This window comes from Myotis davidii, unplaced genomic scaffold (genome assembly GCF_000327345.1).
Source record: "Myotis davidii unplaced genomic scaffold, ASM32734v1 scaffold458, whole genome shotgun sequence".
In the NCBI taxonomy this organism is placed as follows: Eukaryota; Metazoa; Chordata; class Mammalia; order Chiroptera; family Vespertilionidae; genus Myotis; species Myotis davidii.
Window position 1 is genome coordinate 2,941,313 of NW_006289819.1, and position 9,982 is coordinate 2,951,294.

Below are 9,982 nucleotides of genomic sequence, written 5' to 3' on the forward strand. Positions count from 1 at the left end.
CCTCCGCTGTGTCCCACCGTGATGTGACCGGAGAAGGTTAACCAGCTTTCTTCTCTTGCCCTGCTGTTTTTTGTTTTTTTCTCTGCAGGTTCCAGTGCCCCCAGTTGCCCGAATATCTCAAGTTAGTTTTCCAAGTTCCCATGTTTGGGGCCTACTCTGGCCTACTCTGGCTTCCGTGTCTTTCCTTTACTTTTTTCACCCCCTTCTCCCTTGATTTCTTCTCTCCTTTCCTCTCTTCTTTTCCCCCTTCTCGCTGTCTCATCTTTTCCCTTCTCCATCCTCCTCCTCCCCTCTTTGCTTCCTTCAGTGTTGTGTTCCCTCCCACCGGCCCCTTCTCTGAGTCTCCGCCTCTCTGGCCTCCAGCCTCAGTCTGACACCTTTCTGCCTCCCTGTCTCTCCACCTCCTCCTCACCTCTGCTTCTCTCTCCGTGTTCTCCCACGTCATCCACCCTGTCTCTGTACTTCGTGATCACTCCATCCACATGCTTGATGCTGGGGCGATGATGTCACGGAGTCTCCCATGGTGACCCGCGCCAGTGAGGGGCAGGAGGGCTGCCCACAGGGGGGGTGCGGGCTGAGGAAGCCACACCTCCCTGCCTGGGAGGGAGGAAGCCTCTCACCCCTCGAGACCCCACCAGGTGGGGCCCTGGTGCCCCCACTCAGCGCCGCGTCACACAGACATGCTCCCACATGCTCACGGCACACACACGCCCTCTCCGTCCTCTCCCCACCTCCGGCCACTGTGTGCTCTGCCACCCTGTCGCCGCATGTGCCGCTGTCTCCATGCCACCAGTGCCCAGTGCTCCATGATCCACGTTCACATGTGCACGTACATGCATTGGAGCGGTCTCTGCCGCCTCGCTCGGGCCTCATGCTAACTCAGCCTGTGTGTGCCCCCAGGTATGCGGGACCACCCGCCCATCCCCATCACTGACCTAGCGGACAACATTGAGCGCCTCAAAGCCAACGATGGCCTCAAGTTCTCCCAGGAGTATGAGGTGAGACGTCCCCACCCCGGCCATGTGCCTGGCTCCAGGCCAGCTTCCCTCCTGCCTCGGGTCCCAGCTGTGGGTCAGGGGCTCCAGGCTTCCCCAGATCACGCCAGCAGTGGCAAGTCAGGAACTCGGCTACTCAGGCGCTGGGCCTGGCTGCGGCCCTCCCAGCACTCCAGACCTGGACACTCAGACACATGCCCAGATGCTCACAGAGCAGGCAAAAGGTCACACACACACACACATCAATGATAATGGCTGGCATGTCCCAAGAACTTACTCGGGGCCAGCACTGCGTTAAGTACTTTCCATGCATCGTTGCATTTAGTCCTTTCCACAATCCTGTGAAATGTGTATTGTTATTACGCCATCTTACAGAGGAGGAAGCTGAGGCTGAGGGGGCAAGTGGCCTGCCCAAGGTCAAACAGCTGATGGGTCATAGAGCCAGGATTCACACCCAGGCCTGCCTGACACACAGGCACAACCTGTGCCCTGCACAAGCTTGTACTCACGTGTTATCAGGGCTGCACAGATCCCAGCGATGGGGAGTCAGGGGACTCGGCTCAGGCTGCACAAACCCTCCCCTCGGGGCCCTCCACATGCGCCCTGCACTCTGGCCTCGACTCCTGCCTGCTGGAGGCTCAGACCTCCGAGCACTGGTCCCTGGCCTGGGGTCTGAGGGCTTCCAAGTTGCCCAGCTGGGAAGCGCCTGGCTAGTGAAGGTGAGAGTAGAGCCCCGCCCCCCTGAGGAGCACAGAGGGAGCTGTCCCTGTGGCTCAGCCCGGTCCCCCTGCTGCTGGCACAGATCTCGCCTGCGATTAACCTCTATCAGTGAGGGATGAGGAGGTGGTAGAAGGGCTGGCTCAGCCCAGCCTGGGCTTTGTTCCACTCCCGTCAGCTGTCCATCCGCAGCTGCGTCCACCCTGACCGCGGGCACCATGATTCCCCTGCCACAGGCTGTGAGCCAGGCAGATTCCAAGGGGTGTGTCCGAGCTCTGCAGAGGATGCTGAGCTTGGCAGGCAGATTGAGGAACGTGTCTGCCATAGGCAAGCTTCCTGCCTCTGCCTGTGGAGCACCCTGGGGCCTGCTTTGCATAAGGCCCTGCTTCGAGGGTAACAAACCCAGCACGTTGGGCTCCCTGCCTTCAGTTTTTCACTGGCCAGGAGGGCCTTTCATGGCCTTCAGCCCATACACATTGAGTTCCGTGTCCCATACCTGCCCTTCCTCCCAACAGAGCTCTGTGCCCCCTGTCCAGGCTCTGTGTCTCCCCTTCCACCTTCTGCCCCCTTTCCTCCTCCAGATGAGCTTTTCCATTGCCACACAGGGCCCTCTTCCTCCAGGAAGCTTTCTCTGGCTTCCTGGTCTGCGAGGGTTTCCCCTCTGCTAGGGTCCCATGGTCCCGTTACCTTTAATGGTCAGTCAGTCATGCACTCATTGTCGAGCACCTGCCCTGTGCCCTCCCTGTGCTGGGTGCTAGGATATGGAGACAGATGGCCTCTGGGAGTTCAGTCACTGGGGAGATGAGTGCAGACGGATGATGGACATGGAATAGAACGGTGTGCCTTGTAAATGTGGCGGACGTGTGTGGGCAAGGGGGGCTGCGAGGTGGGCTGCGCTGGGGGGGACTTGCAGAAGTGGTACCGGCTGCCCTGTGGAGAGGGACAGGCTGGCTCCAAAACATGGGGAACATCGTGTGCTGGAAACCGGATTGAATCCATCTGTAAAGAGAGGGTAATTATAGAACCTGCTTCATGGCAGGATTAGGTGAGGGAATACATGCAAAGTGCTTAGCACCGTGCCAGGCAGGCAGTGAGCTCTCGCTAGGATGGAGCCGCTATTATTATCATCGTCTGAGGTGAGGCAGTGAGGAGCCCTGGAAGCCATGAAGCAGGAAATTGGTCATCAGATCTGCGTGGTATAAGGAAGGAGGCTGCTGGCTCTTTAGACTGGAGGCCCAGGGGAGACTGCGCTGCCGGCTGGGTTATGGGAGCTCCGGCGCGTGGGCGTAAGATCCTGCGAGCAAATGAAGTCACTGAGGGAAGGTTGTGGCGGTAGGAGAGGGCCCGGGAGTGAACCCTGAAAGAGCCCTGTGTCCTGCCTGCGGAAAAGCAGGCGGAAGGGGAGGAGGCAGAAGAAATAGCCAGAGAGGTGGGAGAGCCAGACGGCCTTGTGGTGGATGCCCAGAGCCTTGGGCAGTGGCAGGTACTGCATGGCTGGCGGCCTTCGCTCCCTCTCGTTCTGCGCTCATTTCATTAGTGCAGGGCCCGAGGGGGTTTGCCCTGCCCTCACCTCACCCCCAGTCGCTCTGCAGGCAGGGGGCTTTGTTCCATGGCCAGAAGAGGCTTTGATTCTTTATCTTCCTGACAAGTGACATGGCAGCCCCAGAACTTCATGGCTAGGGCAGCGGGAGTCCACCCTTCACTGGAACCGTGGACAGAGGGGCTGGCTGTGGCCTAGGCATGAAATGGGATGTGGGCACCACCTGGAAGGCTGAGTCCCCCTTGGGGGCCGTAGGGAGACCTCAGCTCTTACCCACTCCACCTGCCTCCTCCATTCTCTGCAGTCCATTGACCCCGGACAGCAGTTCACATGGGAGAATTCAAACCTGGAGGTAAACAAGCCCAAGAACCGCTACGCAAACGTCATTGCCTACGACCACTCGCGTGTCATCCTTACCTCCATCGATGGTGAGCCAGGGGCGAGCCCTTCCCATCCCCTGCTCTCCTCCTTGCTGGCAGAAGAGGCCCATGAGTCCTGGGGGGCACTGAGGTGTGATGGGTGGGGACGGGGACCCTAGGCTAATGCTCTCCCGTGTCCGTCCCTATCCACAGGCGTCCCGGGCAGCGACTACATCAATGCCAACTACATCGATGGCTACCGCAAGCAGAATGCCTACATTGCCACACAGGGCCCCCTGCCCGAGACCATGGGCGATTTCTGGCGGATGGTGTGGGAACAGCGCACAGCCACTGTGGTCATGATGACGCGGCTGGAGGAGAAGTCCCGGGTAAGACTGGGCAGGGCTCTGCCAGGAGGTGGGGTGGGCAATAGCCACCAGATGACTCGAGCACCTTTTGTGTCCCTGTGGGACAAAGTTCCCCAAGGGAATTCCCAAGTGCTGCTGTTTTCCTGGGGTATTACCGTGGTCCCCAGACACGAGTGGGTTCCTAGGATGTTAATATACTGCACCAGATGCTACATTTTCTGGGAATGTGAGTACGTTCCCCAGTTGCTGGCATGTTCCCGGGATGTTCACATGTTCCCCAGATGCTGGATGTTCCTGGGGCATTAACACATCTCCAAGTTAATTAGTGGAAAGAGCCACTGTTATCTGCTTTTGCACTGCAAAGCATTGACTGGAACGTAAAATTTACAGAGCTTGAAAACGGCACATAAACGTTATGGGTAAATTTGGCAGAAAACGTGCCTGGTGCGATCTGGTCATGAATAAATAAATTTCAATTACGGCCCTCATTCCCCCGGCAAGGGCAGGGTTGGCGACAGAGTGTGAGAACCGGCTGGGGGGCCCCCAAGAGACTTGGGGTGAGGGGGCGGCACAGTGGATCTGAGACCTTGGGCTGGGGAGCCTTGTATCTTCCCACCCCGCTTCTGCCCCCGGGGCCCCTGCCCCTTCAAGCCTTTGGGCACTTCCGCACACCCTGGCACCGGCCTGGCTTGTCCCTCTGCAGGTGAAGTGCGATCAGTACTGGCCGCTCCGTGGCACTGAGACCTACGGCCTCATTCAGGTGACTCTGCTGGACACGGTGGAGCTGGCCACGTACACCGTGCGCACCTTCGCACTCCACAAGGTATGGGCCTGTCCCGTGCTCCTCTGAGCGAGGTGTGCCGGGTGGGCAAGCGGAACTCGGCGTCGGAGGCTGGGGCTCGGGCGTCAGCTCAGACACGTGGGCATGCGCTGTGGCAGCCAGCCCCGCGTCATCGGCCCTGAGCCTGTAGCAGGCAGACTCCCCTCACCGCACATTCTCTCCCCGCCCTTCTCCCCAGAGTGGCTCCAGTGAGAAGCGGGAGCTGCGCCAGTTCCAGTTCATGGCCTGGCCAGACCATGGAGTTCCCGAGTACCCGACCCCCATCCTGGCCTTCCTGCGGCGCGTCAAGGCCTGCAACCCGCTGGACGCGGGGCCCATGGTGGTGCACTGCAGGTGAGGGGCCCGGCACTGCCCAGGGGCAGGGGGGAGGTGGGTGGACCTGTGCCCCAAGCCGAGCCCGTGTCCTGCAGCGCGGGTGTGGGCCGCACGGGCTGCTTCATCGTGATCGACGCCATGCTGGAGCGCATGAAGCACGAGAAGACGGTTGACATCTACGGCCACGTGACGTGCATGCGATCCCAGCGCAACTACATGGTGCAGACAGAGGACCAGTACGTGTTCATCCACGAGGCGCTGCTGGAGGCCGCCACGTGCGGACACACAGAGGTGCCCGCCCGCAACCTCTACGCCCACATCCAGAAGCTGGGCCAAGTGCCTCCTGGGGAGAGTGTGACCGCCATGGAGCTCGAGTTCAAGGTGGGCCACGGGCTGGGCCTGGATTGGGTCATGGGGATGAGTTGTGTCCCCGCCCCCAGGAAGCCAGGCCTGACCAGTCCCTCCCTCTCGCTAGCTGCTGGCCAGCTCCAAGGCCCACACATCCCGCTTCATCAGCGCCAACCTGCCCTGCAACAAGTTCAAGAACCGCCTGGTGAACATCATGCCCTATGAGTTGACCCGAGTGTGCCTGCAGCCCATCCGGGGTGTGGAGGGCTCTGACTACATCAATGCCAGCTTCCTGGATGGCTACAGGTTAGCATGCTTGTGTCTGCCCACCACACTCTGTGGGTGCCTAGGCCTGTGCCTGACTGGCTGAGGGTACCACAGAGTAGGGCCAGCCCAGACGGTTAGAGTGGGCTTCCCGGAGGAGGGGTGATCTGAGTGGAGCTCCAAGAGACTCTGCAGTCTTGGGGAGACTCGGGGAGCACAGCACCTCCAGCATGTCCAGTCTTATGTCCACCCAGGCAGCAAAAGGCCTACATAGCCACACAGGGGCCTCTGGCAGAGAGCACCGAGGACTTCTGGCGCATGCTGTGGGAGCACAACTCCACCATCATCGTCATGCTGACCAGGCTTCGGGAGATGGGCAGGGTGAGCCCACCCCAGGGCCCCTCTGATACCTGGGAGCATACCAGCCCCCCCTCACTCTTCTCTCCTCTCATACCCAGTCTCTCATCAGCATAACCTCTGGTCCCCTCTCCCCCCACCCCCCTCAATTATCACCACCTTAGGGGTCCGGCCTCAGAATCCTCTGATACTGGGAGCCCCTCCCTTTTTCCTCCCCACCTGATCATGGCAGCGGGCCCTTTGTCCACAGGAGAAATGCCACCAGTACTGGCCAGCAGAGCGCTCTGCTCGCTACCAGTACTTTGTTGTTGACCCGATGGCCGAGTACAACATGCCACAGTATATCCTGCGTGAGTTCAAGGTCACGGACGCCCGGGTGAGTTTGGACAGGGGGACCATGTCTGTAACTGCCTGAGCACTTGGGGCGGGGGCTGCCTGCATGTGCCCTGGCTCCCAGGGTGCTCACCTGTGTCATCGTGCTACCCTCCTGGTCTGGTGGGGCTGCCGCCCGCGGCACTCACCCCGTTCCCTTCCCGCCTCTCCCAGGATGGGCAGTCGAGGACAATCCGGCAGTTCCAGTTCACGGACTGGCCAGAGCAGGGTGTGCCCAAGACCGGGGAGGGCTTCATTGACTTCATCGGGCAGGTGCACAAGACCAAGGAGCAGTTTGGGCAGGACGGGCCCATCACGGTGCATTGCAGGTGGGGCTGGCCCCCGGAGGGGGCGGCAGGGGCGGGGGGTGGCCTGCGGGCCTGGTAGATCGGGCCCCTGACCCAATGCTGTCCCTAAGCAGTGCTGGCGTGGGCCGCACCGGGGTGTTCATCACTCTGAGCATCGTCCTGGAGCGGATGCGCTATGAGGGTGTGGTGGACATGTTCCAGACCGTGAAGACCCTGCGCACACAGCGCCCGGCCATGGTGCAGACGGAGGTACGTGGGCCGGTGCGTGAGCACACCGCCGACATTGAGCATGGCGAGCTCTGCCTGGGCCTCGAGGGCAGGATGGCTCTGGGAGCCCGACTCCACCGTAGGACGTGCTCCTCATTCGGCAGCTCTGCCCTGAGCACCCGTGGTGTCCCTGGCTCTGGCTGGGGCTGGACATAGCAGCCCCTACAGGGTAACTCGGGGGCTGTAGGTGGATGTGGACAGTGGGAAAGGGAGTGAGAGGTGAGCCTTCAGGGATTCTTTCAGGCCCTCTGGATACTGCCTGGGGCGGAGGTCTGGGTCCAGCATCTGCTCTTGGCCAGCAGAGGCTAAGTCTATGGCCCACTGGCTGCAGTGTGAGTGCCCTTGTCAGTATGTTGGGGAACCCACTGGCACTGCCCGTGCTCACCATCCCCCTCTCCCGGCAGGACCAGTACCAGCTGTGCTACCGTGCAGCCTTGGAGTACCTCGGCAGCTTTGACCACTATGCAACGTAACTACCGCCCCCTCTCCTTCGCCGCCCCTGCCTAGGGGCTCCGGAGGGGACCAGCTCCTCTGAGCCATACCGACCATCATCCAGCCCTCCTGCACGGATGCCGTTGCTGACAGAGCACAGCCCCTGGGATCACAGCGTTTCAGGAACATTGCCACAACAGAGAGCTCGGAACCCCTGGCCGCTGGGTGGGCCGGCAGGCAGGCGCGGCAGCCGTCTCTATCCACCAGGCCCGCCCAGAGCCCACCTCGAACTCTCTGCTCCGCTGTCGCATTTCTCATGCTTCTTCTCATGGGGTGGGGATGGGGCAAAAGCCTCTTTTTTATACATTAAGTGGAGTAGACTGAGGGATTCTAGCCTCTTCTCTCGGATGTTTCCTTTTGCAAATTCTTCACTGCAGAGTGGGCTGCCATGGGGGTTGGGGTGTAGTCTATTTTCTGTTTTGAGTTATTTGCGTCCTTTTTTATGTAAGTTTTACTGCTGAAGGACGATCATGCCTTCTTCATGCATGTGGAGCCGGGGCCGCCAGCCTACGCGGGGGCCTCACCACTCCGCTGCTCTTCCAGGCCTTCAGACAAGATCTGGTTTCAGCCAAATGCAGGGAACAATTTTTTTTTTATTTTTAAGTTTTGTTTTGTTTCTCCTTAAGAGCCTTATTTTAGGCCCCACAGACAGTGGTGGGCGAGGAAGAGATAGGAAACGCTCAGCACAGTCATCTATTCCAGTGTGTGTTTAACGTTCACAGCCCAGAACCCCAGACGTGTCGGGGGAGCCTGGCAAGGCGTTCCTCATCACCATCGTGTTTGCAAAGGTTAAAAAAAGCAACAACAAAAAACAAAAACAATAATCCAAAAAATCAAAAAAAAGGAGAAAAACAAAAAAAAAACAAGGAAAAAAAGAGAGTCATTTCCTGGCCTCTGCTTCAAACCCCTGAGAGGGGAGGCGGCTCGGTGCCCCTGGGGCTCCCTGCGAGCTGCCAGGATGACCTCAGGACCCGCGGAGGCTGGCATTTATCCCCAGCACTGCGGGGTGCGGTGCGGTGCGGTGTGGTGGTGGGAGGCTGTGGGTCTGGCCATGTGGCCGAAGCAGTTGGCACAGGTCAGGGTGTGTGCCGCACCCTGCACACCTCAGGGCCAAGCAGGGGCACGGCTGGCCCTTCAGGTCCAGGCCAGCAGGCCTGGTAGCACATGTCTGTTCTCAGAGAAGGGCCGGATGGTTTTCCTCCCTGGTTTGCAGCTATTTCGAAAGCCCCTGAGAATTGCTCTTTTCCACTCCTTCAAGATGCCCTCATGAACCAATGTGGCAAGACTACTGGACTTTTCTCAATGGTACTATAATCGATCCTTATAATCTTGGCTTGCTGAGGGGCAGGGAGAGGGCCTCTTCCTCTGGGCAGCACTATCTAGGTAGGTAAGTGGGGGCGGGGAAGGGTGCATAGCTGTTTTAGCCGAGGGACGCGAAGCAGATGTCCCAAGATCTAGCTAGGCTCGGTCAAGATCAACAATCCAGGGTTGGTAATGTTGGATGCGACATTCATTTTTACCTTGTGGATGCTAGTGCTGTAGAGTTCACTGTTGTACACAGTCTGTTTTCTATTTGTTAAGAAAACTACAGCATCATTGCATAAAACTTGATGGTAATAAATTTGAATAATCAGATTTCTTACAAACCCGGCCTTTGTCTCAGCTCTTTCTGGAACCGGAGTCTGGCCTCTGGAAGTCAAGACCTAGGAGTAGGTCCTGGTGCCTTCCTGCTCCTCAGGAGACAGGGAGGCTGTCCGGAGTGTCTGCCAGCAGGTGGACGCTCAGCATGGCGCCCACTCTGAGAGGAGAGGTTACAGACCCAGAAGACGGAGCCACCGGCGCCTGTAAAGTCCCCCCCACATCGGAACAGCTCCCGGATTGGGAACATACGTACCCTTGCCTCTCCTCACCCTTAGGATATCCTGCGTCCCATGTCAGAGGTACTGGGACTCCCACTTCCAGGTGCCACACACTCTCCCATGACCTGCCTCTCTGCTCCCCCGCTGCCACGGCGGCAGTGGAGGCTGTGACAGTATGGAAATGGGCCGGTGAGGATCCTTGTCATTCTTGCGATGTAGATACTGGGCATGGTGTGGCCTTCTGGCCTCTGGACGCAGCAGTATCCACTCGTTGAGTCCTGTGGCCGCTCCACTAGTGATCAGGCAAGTCCTATCATGTCAAACCATGGAACTTCTGGGGACACAGAGATGAATGAGACCCAGAACAAGTGGGGGAGAAAAATACCCAAGTTGGCAATGACCAGACTAGACAATCGTGATGAGCCCACCACAGATGCTGTGGGTGCACTGAGGCAGCACGTGACTCTGTAGCAGGGTCAAGGAAGGCTTCCTGGAGGAGGTGGCATAAGGTGGGTTCTGAGTGTTCATGTGGTGAGGAATGGATACCTTTATTTTTTATTTCACCACTCCAAGTCTCCTT

At 58.9% G+C, this 9,982-nt stretch overlaps 1 protein-coding gene across 1 annotated transcript in view; it reads left to right on the plus strand.

Annotated features, from left to right (window-relative positions):
- PTPRF (protein tyrosine phosphatase, receptor type F) overlaps positions 1–9,189 on the plus strand; it is an 80,744-nt gene extending 71,555 nt beyond the window's left edge. Inside the window, exons 24-35 of the mRNA XM_006762619.2 lie at positions 901–998; positions 3,557–3,680; positions 3,825–4,000; positions 4,683–4,802; positions 4,999–5,153; positions 5,231–5,516; positions 5,611–5,789; positions 6,002–6,128; positions 6,355–6,480; positions 6,651–6,805; positions 6,898–7,033; positions 7,456–9,189. Coding sequence (XP_006762682.1) covers positions 901–998; positions 3,557–3,680; positions 3,825–4,000; positions 4,683–4,802; positions 4,999–5,153; positions 5,231–5,516; positions 5,611–5,789; positions 6,002–6,128; positions 6,355–6,480; positions 6,651–6,805; positions 6,898–7,033; positions 7,456–7,524 — 1,751 coding nt within the window. The 3' untranslated portion in view covers positions 7,525–9,189. The remainder of the gene's footprint in view (positions 1–900; positions 999–3,556; positions 3,681–3,824; positions 4,001–4,682; positions 4,803–4,998; positions 5,154–5,230; positions 5,517–5,610; positions 5,790–6,001; positions 6,129–6,354; positions 6,481–6,650; positions 6,806–6,897; positions 7,034–7,455) is intronic.
- The last annotated feature ends 793 nt before the right edge of the window (positions 9,190–9,982 follow it).